This window comes from Cladophialophora carrionii (genome assembly GCF_000365165.1).
Source record: "Cladophialophora carrionii CBS 160.54 unplaced genomic scaffold supercont1.6, whole genome shotgun sequence".
Taxonomy (NCBI): Eukaryota; Fungi; Ascomycota; class Eurotiomycetes; order Chaetothyriales; family Herpotrichiellaceae; genus Cladophialophora; species Cladophialophora carrionii.
Window position 1 is genome coordinate 2,893,229 of NW_008481831.1, and position 15,437 is coordinate 2,908,665.

At 55.2% G+C, this 15,437-nt stretch overlaps 7 protein-coding genes across 7 annotated transcripts; 3 read left to right on the top strand and 4 right to left on the bottom strand.

Annotated features, from left to right (window-relative positions):
* Positions 1-312: 312 nt before the first annotated feature.
* Positions 313-969, bottom strand: G647_08017 (uncharacterized protein; the record flags this gene model as incomplete). The annotated part of the gene is made up of 1 exon (XM_008732329.1): positions 313-969. One exon carries the CDS (start codon positions 967-969, stop codon positions 313-315), a length of 657 nt encoding a protein of 218 aa, XP_008730551.1.
* A 24-nt stretch (positions 970-993) lies between these two features.
* Positions 994-1,477, bottom strand: G647_08018 (uncharacterized protein; the record flags this gene model as incomplete). Its single annotated transcript, XM_008732330.1, has 2 exons — positions 994-1,296; positions 1,430-1,477. The coding sequence occupies 2 exons, from the start codon at positions 1,475-1,477 to the stop codon at positions 994-996; spliced, it is 351 nt and encodes a 116-aa protein (XP_008730552.1).
* Positions 1,478-2,284: 807 nt separating this feature from the next.
* G647_08019 (uncharacterized protein) lies at positions 2,285-3,703 on the bottom strand (the record flags this gene model as incomplete). Its single annotated transcript, XM_008732331.1, has 1 exon — positions 2,285-3,703. One exon carries the CDS (start codon positions 3,701-3,703, stop codon positions 2,285-2,287), a length of 1,419 nt encoding a protein of 472 aa, XP_008730553.1.
* Positions 3,704-5,741: 2,038 nt separating this feature from the next.
* Positions 5,742-9,291, top strand: G647_08020 (uncharacterized protein; the record flags this gene model as incomplete). Its single annotated transcript, XM_008732332.1, has 2 exons — positions 5,742-8,723; positions 8,773-9,291. The coding sequence occupies 2 exons, from the start codon at positions 5,742-5,744 to the stop codon at positions 9,289-9,291; spliced, it is 3,501 nt and encodes a 1,166-aa protein (XP_008730554.1).
* An 854-nt stretch (positions 9,292-10,145) lies between these two features.
* Positions 10,146-11,079, top strand: G647_08021 (uncharacterized protein; the record flags this gene model as incomplete). Its single annotated transcript, XM_008732333.1, has 2 exons — positions 10,146-10,784; positions 10,885-11,079. The coding sequence occupies 2 exons, from the start codon at positions 10,146-10,148 to the stop codon at positions 11,077-11,079; spliced, it is 834 nt and encodes a 277-aa protein (XP_008730555.1).
* A 432-nt stretch (positions 11,080-11,511) lies between these two features.
* Positions 11,512-11,913, bottom strand: G647_08022 (uncharacterized protein; the record flags this gene model as incomplete). The annotated part of the gene is made up of 1 exon (XM_008732334.1): positions 11,512-11,913. One exon carries the CDS (start codon positions 11,911-11,913, stop codon positions 11,512-11,514), a length of 402 nt encoding a protein of 133 aa, XP_008730556.1.
* Positions 11,914-12,610: 697 nt separating this feature from the next.
* Positions 12,611-14,914, top strand: G647_08023 (uncharacterized protein; the record flags this gene model as incomplete). Its single annotated transcript, XM_008732335.1, has 1 exon — positions 12,611-14,914. The coding sequence occupies one exon, from the start codon at positions 12,611-12,613 to the stop codon at positions 14,912-14,914; it is 2,304 nt and encodes a 767-aa protein (XP_008730557.1).
* Positions 14,915-15,437: the final 523 nt, after the last annotated feature.

The window sequence follows — 15,437 nt, forward strand, 5'->3', positions numbered from 1 at the left end:
TATGATGCGTGAGTGTCGTGTCTGTCTGAATGTGGCGCCGTCATGGTACATACATCTGTGGTATATAGTGTATCGGGGGAGATTGCTGGCTGTGTACAGAGTACAGAGTACGACTTGGTCGATCAAATCAATCAGTCAGTCCGTCAATCAAGGTAACTCAACCTAGTCAAAGAGCCCTTGAATAAATGCTCTTCCGCTATATACTGACCTAGATAGTATTGTATCTGGGACATAGCTAGCTGTATACGACTTTGTTGATCAATCAATGTAACCCAACCTAATCAAAAAGGGCTCTAGATAAATGCTCTTCCGCTATAACATAGCGCCTTCCGGAAGGGTCTGGAGCAACAGCCGGCTTGGTCCGCGAGTCGTCGGAGGAGAAAATCCATACTTTTTGAACGCGGCTGGTCGAAATAGACAATGGGTCCCACCTTCCTGTCCGGCGGCCTTGGTCTTACGCAACTGATCCGCTGGTGGACGAATGTGCTGCTGGGACAGTCTGGTATAGAGGTACCGCGCAAAATTAACAAAGTCGGGAGGACATTGGGCTGACCCTGCCAGAAACAGGAGATGCTCTCCCCTGGGTATGTCGGTTAACCCTTTGCAAGCACTTTGGGTCCATTCCAAGTTCACATGAGGGTTTCCGAACCGACAAATGCTGAAGTTGATTGTCGAGCCTGGAGAGTCACTTGGGAACCAAGAGTCACCATGTTCCAGGACTGTGGCGAGCATTTCCGCATCCGCAATGGACTCCGCGAAACAGGATGACACGGTGCGCCAAAACAGGGATGGGATATCCACATAGTAATCGACTTGAACCACGCCCTTTACACCTTCTTCGCAGAGACCGAGGAGCACGAAGACGCGGTCGCGAATATCGGCACACTTTGACTGTCCAAAAGTCGCAAGAAGTTCGCTCAACTTGAATTGCTGTTTCCTCTCCCGAAACTTGTATTGTTCCAAGACCATGACTCTTCCTCTGCACCGGTTGAATCACTCCTTGACAGCCTCGTCGCATTGCTGTAATACATCCTCCACCACGCGGAGATAAGGCTGTTTGCGATGGAGGATAAGCCAGCTACTCCAAGGGATTTTCTGATTGTCGTACTTCAACAGAAGCTTCTTCGCCAGTATCACTTCTTGTACAATCCAAATGCGGTCCCAGTAATCATTTTCACAGAGAGCAAGTAGGGATTCCAATTCTCCTGGTGCCTGTACGCTGGGAGAGTGGCTGCCTAATTGTTCGAGAGCCTTCTTCTGGCCTTCGTCTCCAGTGCCGAGCCAGACAATGACTCGCTGAGCTTAGCTATAGATCACGGCCGTGTTCCGGACTTGATGGCTTGGGATAGGTGTCAGCGACATGACGAGGCTGGAGTCCAAGTTTGACCTCTGGGGTAAGAACGGCTAGGCACCGAGAAGGACAACTTACTTGCGCTCTAGTATATCCGCTTGATCGATACGGAGAGCATCGATCCATATCTGTGGAGATCTGGACGAAGCCGTCGTTTGCAGCCTACGCTTCCAGAAAGGCCCGGAGATTGGAGAGGGCGTTGAATAGCGCTCCGTTGGTTTCGATGACATGGCGAGGCTGATCCTTATCGGCCGGTCCCCAGCGAAAGGAGAGATAAATATTGGTAACCAGAGCTCGTGGTAGAGTGCTTTAAGTGACATTGAATCCTCCCCTGAGGAGAAAGATCCGGCGACACTTCGAGCAGCCGGATTGAGCGCTGAGAGAGATCCAAAGGAGTGTGTTGGAAACAGCTTGATGTCTCATTTTGTGTGTCTGCTGGATTGATGTTATAGCCCGCACGGGACTGAATTGTGCTCCCGAAGCCGCAGATCCTTGAGGACGACCATTGATATGTGGCGCATTTGAAAGGTGTTTGCTGTCAGATTTTGATTCCGAGAGGCCCTGCGACAGATATATCAATACGCCATGGAGCGCAAGATAGTTGTGGTCAGCCAGACGACGTCTACGGCAGTGGTTGGGTTTGATTGGCGCTTCTGGTGCAGGACCAAAGATCCCTGTCCGTATGGAATGCATCGAAAGGGTATTAAATCACGGATGGAGGCGCTGCAGGCTGTGAAGCTTCCATGCGTTCAGCGCTCAGAACCTTTGTCGTAGACCAGTCCAAGACTCAAGATGCATGCTTCGACAAGGCGTATTCATAAAACACTTCAGTTTTCCGTTGCTGAGAGCGCCAGAAGCCAGCACCACCGACTGCCACGACTCGAGGGCGTTCGTGAGATCGACCGTCCGGTGCCTAGGAGCTTGACGCCGATGTTATACTGCAACAACCCCGTTGAAGTCCAGAGAAGCCCACCATTTTCTTCTCAAAGCCCGACTCACCATAGTTAGACCATCTACAGCGCCGTTTTCTCGATCCCTTGTTTGCAGGAATTCGCACACTGCGTTGTCAGCGTCGCCTTCCGCGTCATAGTAGAAGATGCCTGGGACACTGTCTGGGGAGTCGAACATCTGCCAGGAGCGATACTCGGGCGGCAGTGGTGGGAAGCTGCGCCTGGCCTCGTCTTCCTTGAGATCCTGGACTTCCGGAAGCGACGATGAGTTCCGCTTCCGGAGATCTTCTGGGTCAGAGCACATATTCAACTCGCCCGACACGAACGAGACTTGTTGCTTTGTCCACGCGCGGGGGATTCTTTTCTGCTCGTAAATGGATACGGCTTCCGGTATTGTGATCGTGCCGCGGACCACTTCACTGACGGCGCGGCCCAGAAAGACCCCGTCTTCAATAGCTGTCGCTGCGCCTTGACCGACGTGATTCTGCATGCAGTGGGCGGCATCTCCCAACAGAACGACGTTGCGGAACTCGTTCGACCACCGTTCCATGAAGGGCATGATCAGGAGAGGCCACCGTTGCGTGTAATTGACCAGTCTGATGATGGATTGAATGGCGGGGCTGTAGTCCTTGTAGTATCCCCTAAACTCATCAATGTCGACTTCCTCCGTCTTCTCCACGTAGTAGTCTTTGCAAAAGGATGTGACAACATTGAGCTCCTTGCCACCCGAGAGCGGGTAGGTCATGATGTAGCCGTTCGGACCCGTCCACATATCCATGGTGTTGGTAAGCACAGACGCGGCTTCTGGAGCTTTAGCTCTGATCTCGTCGTAGGTGAGGACGCCCCTGTACGCGGCGACTTTTGACGGCGCTTGTGGCTTGACGTCTGGGAAGAGGCGTTGTCGGATGGTCGATTTGATGCCATCGCAGCCGACCACCAGATCAAATGTGTAAGAAGCACCACAGGCTGTGGTAACCGTTGCTGACCTTTCCGCGTACTCGAGCTCTTCCACTCGCGCTCCCACGACGATGTCAACACCATGGCGACGGGCAGACTCGGTGAAACCAGCATGCAGATGATCTCGCCGAGCAATCAAGTGTGGGAAACCGGCAATTTTGTGAACTCGCTTGGGATCGACTCTGGTGACGACCTCTCCGTCGACTCCCCATGTCCGTACCTCATCCACTTGGACCAAGTTGTCGCCGATGATCTCGTCGACGCCCCATCGGATGAGGTATTTCGATATGTTCGAGAAGATCTGAATGCCTGCCCCTTTCTCACCTAGTTCAGTGGCGCTTTCGAGAATGGTGACGTTGGCGCCGCCTCGACGCAGCGCAATGGCCGCAGCAAGTCCTCCCATGCCGGCACCAATGATTCCTACATGGACAGGGACTGGAGTCATCCTGAAGGCGTGCAGAAGCTCAGAGTATCGGCTGGTGCCCCGCCCCGAGTGACTGGCTGCCTTCGCAACCAATTTATCTATCTTATGCTGTCCTCTGGCGCCAGAAACAAAGAACCTGTGGCAAACAGGTGTATGGTTTGTCACATTTACAATTGATCAGCGTGGTGCTTGGCTTAGGCTGCAATCTCACAGATGGCGGCTGAGATGAAGCAACGACGGATATCGACACCGACTGCGGAGAGAATCTTGGTGGAGGTTGCATTCTCGTCGATCTGGTGGCCTAACGTAAACTCACTGGTTGGTCTCGAGCGTGTATGTCACCCAGGCGTATGTACAGTGGTCCTGAGTAATGCGTGTGTTCTCGGACATAGGCGACTGGCCGTCCAAGCCACAACTACGGAGTACATACCGTGTACTGAACACTGCGGGAATTCTACGCCGAAAACAGAACGTCTCAGATATTCCTAGGAGAGTGACCGGCAAGGAGATGTTGCGGGCGACGCCCTGGATGGGCTCGACGTTATTCGTACTGTGTAGGTGATAATCTTTACACCATCCTTTGCTACAGTAAGACGAGTTTGCATGCGGCAGCTGCCCGTCCGAATGCTTCTTGTTCCCCGTGAAAGGCCTCGTGTAGACGTACGAATATGCTCGTTTAGTCTTATCAGTAGCACACGAGCAATGCCCCAGTTCAGCACGAGTGTACCCCGTACATCAAGAGGTGGTCAAGAGCTCGAACACGGACAAAGGCATGTCTCCCGTCCTCTTGAATCATGTCATGGCTTGACTAGGCGAAGTCAATTCCGAGACACGGCGCACGACTCTGCCCCGAGATACACATCCAGAGTACACCGCTGTTAGATTGGGAGTAGCTCAGGCGAACGCGTCGTCTTTGTTGACCCTGAAACCGCGACCAAGACGTGCTCCGCGCCGTTGTCTTCCAGCCCTCTTGGCCCGTGTCTTGTGAAATACCTGGAATGAGGGGTAGTGACGAGCACCAAAGCCGACCTCGAGCAGAAGGGCAGGGCAGTCCCGGGCCTCCTTGGTGGCCTCGGTGGTGTGATGCTGATGCCCGGGGTGAGGTTACGGGCTCGCCTAGAGCTAAAGTAAGCTGAGGGACTGGGTGCTCCGAATGTCACACAGCAGCCCCCGAGGCGGCACAGGCGAGCCAGCAAAAGCCCGTCGTGGCCCTTGTGCAATACATAGCACTGCATCTGGGGCATCTCGTCATGTTCCCGTGTTTAGGTATCTGTCCTTGCTGTGCTCGTAGAAAATAGGACGGCCGAGAGAGACGTCCTCGCAGCCTTCGGTCATCCAACGTGCTGATATGCGTTTCATCCATCCCACGCTCACCAGACATTCGCTTGTGTCCACCAACAACTGCGTGCAGATAGCCGCTAGCGAGGCCTGTCCGGTCAGCCTATGGCCCTGGCAGTTTTGGGAACGCTTCTGATGGTGCTGGGGATTGTGCCCCTCTCAAGGCTTGCGGGCCTCCAATCGGGCGCCCATGTCGACCAGTCTCTCCACTCCCTTTCCTCTCACAATCCACAGACGGGATAGATCAAAAGCGCAGTACTTGTGCTACAGACCGCAAACCGCCGTCTTTCACACTTGAGAATCGCATACCTGCCCTTCCACCGCGAGCCAGACGACGTGCCGAGCTTCCAGTATTGTAACCTACCGCTGACCTTTGCTTGTGCGTTCCGCGTCGATGACCCTCTCTTGGTCCGCCACCGCATCGCCCATCCGTGTCGCAGCGCTCGAATATGCGGAGCCTGTCTGCCCTGCTGCGCTTTGACAGGCAACATCTCGTCCTTCAGTGCCCGCTCCAGCATCGGCCAAAGACGGTGACATGTCCACCTCGCGCCGGGTAGCACAAGATCCGTCGTTGCAAGGGCCCTCAGCCAAATCAGGCTCTGTCCTTGCCGCCGCCTTTCAGTACACAGAGCCGAGCCGACCGTCGCGCCCCATGTCTTCCAACCTCCATCACGGTGGCATGAGCAGCCTCTCGCCGCGCCGGCGTGCCCAACAGGCCGCCATGAGCAGCTATGTGGCCAGCACCGACGTCCCTCCGCCTCCCCCACCCATCTTCGTCCGCGCCTTGTACAACTACGAAGCCGACGACCACACAAGCTTGAGCTTCCGACAAGGCGACATCATCCAGGTATTGACGCAGTTGGAGAGTGGCTGGTGGGATGGAGTGATCAACGATGTCCGGGGCTGGTTCCCGAGCAACTATACCGTAGAGATCACCAGTATGGACGAGCTGAGCGAGGCAGGTCTCGCCGGCCCGGACGGAAGTGAGACTGGTTCAGGGACCGAGGAGGACTATGACGAAGAGGAGGAAGACTCGGACGTGCACACTCAAGATGAGGATTCGGATCTGCCGATCGAGGGAGGACATAGCCAGAGCCAGGAGGAGGCTGCGTTCTGGGTCCCTCAGGCGACTCCGGACGGCAGACTTTTCTATTTCAACACCTTGACTGGTGTCAGCACCATGGAATTGCCCTTAGAGACACCCTCCAGTGCCGATGAGACAGGGCCGCGTGATCGCAATCATTTTCATGTGCCTGAGCAGACTAGACCGCCTCCAGAGATGATGGCTGGAGGGTTCGGCAACGAGGAGGACTATGATGGGTCTGCGTCAGAGGCCGACGGCGAGCAATCATTTATTTCTTCACACAAGAAAGGGTCCGGTTCGACGACCTTTGGCAGCATCTCAACCTCCACTTCCATGGATTCCATCAGCGGCACGGCTGTCAGGCAGCCGGGCAATCAATCAGTCAATTCTCTCACATCCACATTCGGACAGGCAAGCATCTCCATGGCAATCCCTCCCCTGCGGCCGACCGACACTTCCTTTATTGCCGGAGTGCCGCCCCGATTGTCAAAATCACCGACGCCACGGTTTTTCCTGGAAGACGCCGGGGCCGCTTCCGTAACGTGGAACAGCTTGGTGGACAACATGCAAACCGCCATCGAGGCATACCGGCATGCGATTCGGACACATGCACGAGCCGAGTACGTGCGAAGAGCAGAGGACATTTCCGACCATCTGCGCATGTTGCTTGCCGCAGGATCAGGCACAACAGACAACCACTCGGGCAATCCCTCCATCATCTCGTCGAACAAGGCGCTCTACCCTCATTTCCGAGAGATGATGTCAAAATTCTCAAAACTCGTCCTGTCCTCCCACATTGCCGCCGCCGAATGGGCGGGCCCGGATGCGCTGACGAAATGTCTACAAGAGGCCGAGGGGGTGATGAATGGCGTGTACGGCTACGTCGAGGTTGCAAGGCAGCAGAGAGGAGAAGAAATACCGCGATTGGTGCCCGGCTTCATCTTGGGCAGCACCGTCGGCGGACATTGGCGGGACAACAACATCGACAACCAGACAAAGTTGGACGAGGTTTCGTTCATGGACTCCAGCGATGAGTCGCTGTCTCGCCCTTCAGAACCGCTCGATGCAAATCTCCTGCGTCGTATCGAAGAAGCCAAGAAGAACCTGTCGGCTGCAATCCGTCGTCTGGAAGAGAACCTGGTCCTGAACGAGAAGATTGTGACGCCCGCGCGGCAATCCGCGATCGGAGACGCCTTGTGCCAAGCTGCTGGCGCGATATTGGAACAGTTCCGACCCTGGATCAGTAACGTCGAGTCTATCGATCTATCTGCGCTGGGAAATGTGTTTCAAAAACCGTCATTGGTCGACTTTGGTTCTCAGAAGCAGAGAGCTTACGACTCAATCGGCGAATTGGTGGCAACATGCCAGGCTGTTACCATGCCGCTTCCAGACGAGTGGGCAGAAGTGCGTGGCGAGTCTTTGGATACTCGAATCAATAACGTCCGGATGGCTTGCAAACAGCTGGATACTCACGTGTCCAATTTGGGATACGCACTCGAGCTCTTGCTTCCTGCAACCACTCTCAACCCATCAGTGCCGACCGACAAGCGGGAGAAACGCGTGACAGATGGGGGCGAAACATATCAAACACACCATCTTCGAGCCGACTCCAGGCATGGAGCCAACCTACGGCCAGCGTTGGGAGACCTAGGTCAGTCGAAGTCATACACTCTCGGCGAAGATCCAGCAGATAAAATGCGTCGCCCGGGGACAAAGGACAAGGCGAGACAATTCTTTGGGCAGATACCGCCAAACCTGAGTCAGCTGAAGACGAATATTGACCCGAGCTTCCCTGCGGAAGAAGTGCCATGGTATCTGCAACTTGACCATGCAGGCGAAATCACTTATGACACCAAGAACGATCCTCCTCAAGTCAAGAGCGGGACGCTTACTGGGCTTGTCGAGCAACTTACCCGCCATGACCGGCCAGATACGACTTTTACAACTACCTTCTTGCTCACTTATCGTTCTTTTACAACCGCTGCAGAGCTATTCGAGCTTCTGGTAAGACGCTTCAACCTCCAGCCGCCTGCGGGCCTCACGCGCGACGAGCATTCCATCTGGGAAGAGCACAAACAAAAACCCGCCAGATTCCGAGTGCTGAACATCATGAAAACCTGGCTGGAGCAGTACTGGATGGAGCACGACGATGCTCAAAGTCAGGCGTTGCTTGAAAGAATGCTCGCATTTGCAAAGAGCACCTACACAACGACGAAGATTCCGTTGGCGAAGGCATTGACGGCCACCGCCGAACAGCGACTGAAAGGAGGAGAGGCATTGTCCAAGAAGCTCGTCTTGACGTTGACAAACTCCGCGCCGCCGCCTATTCTGCCCAAGAACATGAAGAAGCTGAAATTCCTTGACATTGACGCCAAGGAGTTCGCGAGACAGCTGACCATCATGGAGTCGAAGCTATATGGCAAGATCAAACCTGTTGAATGTCTGGCGAAGACGTGGGAGAGGAAGGGCAACTCGGACACCAGTGACACGGCCCCGAATGTGAAGGCTCTCATCTACCACTCTAACAAGCTGACGCATTGGGTTTCGGCCATGATTCTGTCACAGACTGAGGTTAAGAAGAGAGTGGTTATCATCAAGCATTTTGTGCAGATCGCCGAGGTGAGTTTGATCGTTTCTGGATGCCTCGCTCGAAAACTGACACAGACAGCAATGTCGCGGGTTGAACAACTTTTCTTCGGTGACCGCTATCATCTCGGCGCTCGGCACCTCTCATATCGTCCGCCTGGGTCGAACGTGGCAGGCCGTCAACCCGAAGACAAATGCCATGCTCGAAGGGATGCGCAACTTGATAGCATCGGGGAAGAACTTTCTCCAATATCGAGAAACACTGCGAGTGGCGACTCCTCCGTGCATTCCCTTCTTGGGCGTCTATCTGACGGATTTGACTTTTATCGAGGACGGTATCCCATCACACATCAAGGGTACGAATTTGATCAACTTCGCCAAACGAACCAAAACCGCCGAAGTCATTCGGGACATCCAGCAGTATCAGAACGTGCCCTACGCGCTCAACCCGGTACCGGAACTGCAGGAGTGGATTGCAGAAAACATGAGGAATGCGGGCACGTCGGACGACGACATGTTCGCACAAAGTCTCAAGATCGAACCACGGGAGCGAGAAGAGGAGAAAATTACGAGACTTCTATCTGAGTCAGGATTCCTGTGAGACGATGGCTGGGTGCTTTTGTCCGGAACAGAAGTTTCTCGGTACTGAGAACGTGCAAGGAGCTAATAACGCACGAGCAATGCGTATGACCCGGGTTCGTCGCGTCCCAGATGCCGGCGCTCACGTACTTTGGATGAGCCCTATCTACTTGGCGTCCGTCTCGAGGTTCAGGAAGGGAAGCATCCGGCGTTACGAAGAAAGTTATCTGAAGGGAGCTACGAGGAGCTATGGGCAGCTATGAGGAGCTATGGAAGCTATGAGCCTATGTCATGTCTCGCAAGTGTGCGTTTGATTTCCTCCCGAGAGATCTCGTGCGCTTTCCAGCTGGGAGACCTCAGCAGTGGCTATAAAGGAGACATGCTGAGAACATATACGTGGAATGACCGTTTTCCGTGGCCGTGGAATTGGATATAGAGTGGGTGGCTGCTTCGTCATGAGGACAAGTCGCGCAATAGTGGTATTGTAGGAAGCAAGCATATCAAGGCTTTCGACGCCGTCGGCTTCGCCTCTTCGATGACCGCCGCCTGGCCTGACGGCAGCTTCACCGCAGCTTTTCGGCTGTTGCACCGTCCACGGCCGTTGCTCGCCATTTAGCCGACCGAGTCTCCAACGAAACCTGAGTCTCACAACCTCTTTACTCATATTGTGACGGTGTCCACATCCTGATCTCCTTTCTTATTCTCTTGTGCCTTCCGTACATGCCGCCCTCTCTTTCTTCGATCCTCCCGAGACTCCCACGCAGTGTCCTCGCCGCTGCCACCGTTCGGGTCCCTTTGACGACTTCCCCGCACCCTTTCCTCCCACTCTCCCTTTCACGCCGAAGCAACCAACATATCTGGAGAACGATCCGCAAGATGTCCTCTCTCAATGCGATGGGCAAGCGCCTCTCCGGCAAGACCATCCTCGTGACCGGCGCCTCCTCTGGCATTGGCCGCTCCATCGCCCAAGAGTTCGCCCGCACGTCGCCGCAGAACCTCAAGATCATCCTCACGGCGCGGCGGATTGACACGTTAAAACAAGTCGCATCTGATATACAGAAAGAGGTCGGCGACGGAGTAAAAGTGCTGCCTGTGAAACTGGACATTTCGAACCCCCGGGAAGTCGCCGACTTCGTGCCTAACCTGCCCGAGGAGTGGAGGGACATCGACGTCCTGGTGAACAATGCCGGGCTGGTCAAGGGTGTGGATAAAGCACCCGACATCAAGGCGGAGGACATGGAGATCATGTTTGCCACCAATGTCACCGGGCTGATCAACATGACTCAGGCTATTTTGCCGATCATGAAGGCCAAGAAAGGTGACAATGGCGAGGATGTTGGTGGGCGGGGCGACATCATTATGATTGGCAGCATTGCAGGACGTGAAGGGTACCCTGGAGGAAGTATTTACTGTGCCACCAAGGCCGCTGTCAGGACGTTCACGGACAGCTTGAGGCGGGAGTATATCGCCTCGAGGATCAGGATAATCGAGGTTGATCCGGGCCAGGTTGAGACGGTAGGTCCATGGTCGTCCCCCGACTCCAACAGTCGAACCGCACTCTTCCCGAATGCATGTGTTGTATCTCATGCAGGCGGATGACTGACATCTTTGGTAGGAGTTCTCCGTCGTCCGCTTCTACGGGGACAAGTCCAAGGCGGACGCCGTCTACAAGGGAGTCGAGCCCTTGACGCCAGATGACATTGCCGAGGTGGTCGTGTTTGCCGCTGGAAGGAGGGAAAACGTGGTCCTCGCGGACTCGTTAATCTTTCCGAACCACCAGGTGAGTCACTTGAGTTCTGTTGATCTGTGAAGCTGGCCTGCCGCGCAAAGGCGTGCTGTCTGGTGTCGTGCTGAGATACGAGAGATATATCCAAGCGTGTGGTATGTCATGGCTAACAGATGTCATTCAGGCTTCTGCTACGGTCATGCACCGAAAATCGTAAGGTACTTTTCCTTCACAGCCTTGTGAAAGACGAGCGCTGAAGGTAGGCACCTAGAGCGCCAGACCAATCCGGTGCCGTCAAACAAGATCGGGTAGCTTCGAGACTGTGAATTTCACGCTCACGATAAGCTACCAGGAAGGCCGTGACTATACCAAGCGAAAGCGGAGGCCGAACAGTCCTTTCACCACAAATCAAAGACCATAGAGCCGCGAATGCAGAATACATATAACGTGACTTCTTTCGGACCAAGGACAAGCTTGAAGCTCTCCTCCCGACTCCTGATACCCAGAGCCACGCCCCTAGTTCCCTGCGCTTGCCCTTTCTTCAGCCCACTTCAGCCCAGCCCCATCCAACATACTCCACACGCGTCTGATTTTGCCAGCCTCAAGGCGATAGAAGACATGCTCATAGAATGTCTCCTCCTGCCCCGGGGTCGGTCGGAACGCCAGGCTGATCCGAACTGCGAGGTGGCCGAACCCTTCCTGGTCCCCGTCGGGCTCCACGACAATCCTCTCGATATTGAAGCTCAAATCCGAGAATGACGCCTGAGCGTCGGTGATGTTCTTGGCATAATCAGCCACAGACAGTGGCGGGGAGTCGTTGTGGACCACGCCCTCATGGACAAACGGATCTAGAGCGCCGGGTTTGCATCCGTCGTTGATGGCGGAGATGTAGTCGAGGTAGTGCTGTCGGAGGTCCATTTCAAGCCCGAGACTGGTACAACAGGCAGATTGTAGGCGGAAACGGTATCGAGTCGATAACTTACACGGAGGCTGAAGGGTTTGCAGGGACGTGCTCCTCGTTCAGCCTGGGCTCTCGTGATATGGTTAGATTAATATCGGTCTCTCTGTTCGTGGCACGGATGAGACAAATTTATAGAATTACACCCTACGATTGGTGCGACGCTCAAGGTAGGCGCGGCGTAACAACGACCCCTTCCCAGGTTGTGGTGTAAGTTCTGGAGTTCTTGGTGGAGCGCGACCGAACAGTCATCGGCAGCTAAGATTATTGATAGGCCAGGGCGTAAAGAGAGTCGGCCATATCAAGGCGTGCAGCATGGATGAATGATTTCGGCTTGTGGCAGCTGGTGGAACCATCAGGACTGCCAGCTCAATTGCGTCATGGCCTATGTGCCCCGCTCAACGGAGCACGGAGAACCATTCATACATATGCGCAAATTGGCCTGCCGCAATTATGCCGACTCCATCATCTCTCCGTGCTTTGTGCAACGCCCAGCGCCGGCGGATTCTTTGAGGACGCACCTAGACATACACTGCCAGAGAAGCCAGCATGATCGCGCCTTGATGTGTCAATAGCCCTGCCCTACGATCCCAACCAATCGACACCTCATGCCACCCCGGAGGACTCCCTACCGCCGACCTATATCCAGCGTTGTCCATGACCTCTTCGTTGAGTGATGGAGACCCTCTTCAGTCGCCAAATCACCTGTCCTCTACGTCGATACCGACCCTCGAGGTGCCCAAGTCAAGATCACCCGCGAGAAATGAATCACCCGAGACTTCCACCACGAGTCTCCCTCTCCGCACATCGAGTCCGCCCGCCTTAGGCTCTCGGACGAGCACTCTTTCCGGAGCGCTATCCCGCTCCAGTTCTCCCAACGGGAGACTGTCGTTATCATTCTCACGGTTCGGACGTTCGCAAACGCATAGTCCACTGGGGAATCCGTCAGAGACATATGACGACACGAGATCGCTCATTGTGCGGGCCTTTTCACCCACGGTCGCAATCTACGCTTCCCCAGAAGTCGACGAACTCGCGACCCGGAAGGGTGTGAAGAAAGGTTTCTTGGGCCTGGTCCGGCCTTTCGGCGATAGGATCAACGGCAAGGTCGTGGTGCGAGACAGTACAGGCGCAAGTCGAGCGTGGGAAGACTTCGGCGTCCATTTCGCGGACCTCGGCAAGCTGGCCACAGATGGCGCATCCTCACAGACAGAGTCCGACGCCACAGAGAAGGTGGAGGAGTTGATGGAACACTATGTGGGTGAAGGCTTCAACGAGGCAGAAGACGTGCCAGGACGGGGTGAGGCGTCGCCCTTTTACCGGCTGTTCCTGGGCCGACTCTTGTGCTCCCAATCCATGAGCGCGCACGAGTCGTTTCGACATCCGGTCGGGGCTGTCATCGCCATCAGTTCAGCCACGAACCAGCCGATCGAGACCCTCCGCACTCTTTATCAGCAGTCAGCATCGGGGTCACGAGCGTTGCCTGCTTACGCGAATCCGGAATATCTGAGATACTATGTCCTCGTGCACGACGAAGACCGAGATGACTTCGCCAAGTCTTCCGCCCTCTTCGACCAGATGAAGCGCCATTTTGGCCTCCACTGCCACCTTCTCCGGCTGAGGTCGGCCTCGTGCACGCAGTCCGACGACGACGCTGAAGAACTTCCTACCAGTGAATGGCTTTCGGCGGATGAGCAGCTCGCCCTATTGGACGACACGGCAGACCTCATCGACCTGGACACGTCCACATCACCGTACATCTTCTCTTCGGACACTACGGCGCTGCGGGGATTTGTGCGCGAGCTCATCGCCCAATCTGTCATCTACCACATGGAGCAAAGAATCGCTTTGTGGAACGAGCAGATTGCCGCGAGACGCCGCGGGATTTCCGGCCGATTCATGTCGCTGTCGAAGCGATGGACAAGCATTGGTGGCTCGTCTCGAAGCTCATCTTCCACGTCGAATGTCAGTACCAGCGGCAATTATGACAGCCTGCAAGGAACATACCGATACGACGCTCCGGAGAGCCTGTTGCGGAAGCTAGCTGACTATGCATTTATGCTACGCGATTACAAACTGGCAGCCTCGACCTACGAGATACTCCGTGGAGACTACTCGAATGACAAGGCATGGAAGCACTTGGCTGGAGCGAACGAAATGTGCTGCATCGCTACACTATTGAACCCACTGACCAACAGTGGCAGTTCCAAGTTCAAGGTCGAGAATTTCGACACCATGCTGGAAACAGCGAGCTATTCGTACTTGGCCCGGTGTAATGCTCCACATTTGGCATTGCGCGCCATCTTGCTCGGGGTAGAGCTTTTGAAGGTGCGCGGACGAGCGGCGAGCGAACTGGCGGCCAAATGGGCCACGAGGAGTCTCGAGTTGAGCCTGGTCGGCAGCATCGGTCATGTCCTGGTCAGTGAGCGCGTGGCTTCTTGTCTCGCAGACCGGATCGGCATCGGTAATACCAGCTGGGGCACGCGCAAGCGGAAAGCAGCGCTGTGGAGTATCATGGCCGCAGACGAGTGGATGAAACTGGGTCGAGCAGAAATCGCCGCAGGGAAGCTTGACGAGGCGCAAGAGCTCTACGGCGAGACCCGACACAGCGAGTCGCACAAACAATTCCACGATCTGGCGGAATACCTCGAGCAACTGCGCCTCGCCGTGCGAATGAAGCTCGGCGAAGCGCGGAAAAGAGGATTCAGTGGTGCCACGCGACGACTTGAGCTCGAAGGGCCGGTCGAGTCGTCAGTCGATGTCGAGGACGAAACTGTCGAGGAGATGAACTCGTTGGAGAAAACCGACAGCAGGGGCCGGAGGAGGAGCAGTCTCTTGGGAGGAGGAGGTGGTGGTGGCGCCGGAGCGGGCGGAGTGAGTCTAATAGAGCCTCTCACTCCGTTGAGTCCAGCTCGACTGGGTCGACCGGACAAGTTCTTGCAGGACGATGACTTTGAATGAACACTGTAGTAACCCTATTTTAGTCCCGGGCTCTCAGCATCACCGCGGCATGGCGGCGTCTTGGAATTCATGGCGGCGGCGTCGTATTCATGGCATACCCGACCCGGAGATTTTATGTTCAACACAAAGCGTACGGAGTAGGGTGCCGTGGTTCCAGAGGGACAGTCTCTAAAACCCGCTCACGCCAGCCATAACGCCTCATAAACCGTTTCACGGCGACGGCGTTGAGAACTGCAGCCCTCGGAGATCGGGTGTCGCTAGAGGAAATCTCGAATGGCAGAAAAGCCCTGCCCTGCTCTGCCCTGGCTCATATTCTGCAGGATCCCCATGCGACCGAGACATGCAAGGCATGCCGAGTCAAAAACCGACAGCGTTGACGACTGGCAACTGGTCATATCTGACAAGAAGATGTGTGCAAGGTCGCAACATGCTACATACCAGGTATTGACACCACTGAGCGGGCGGACAGGCAGGGCCTGGAACGAAAGGATCGGTCTGGAGAGCTAGGCCACAGCCAGAGCTC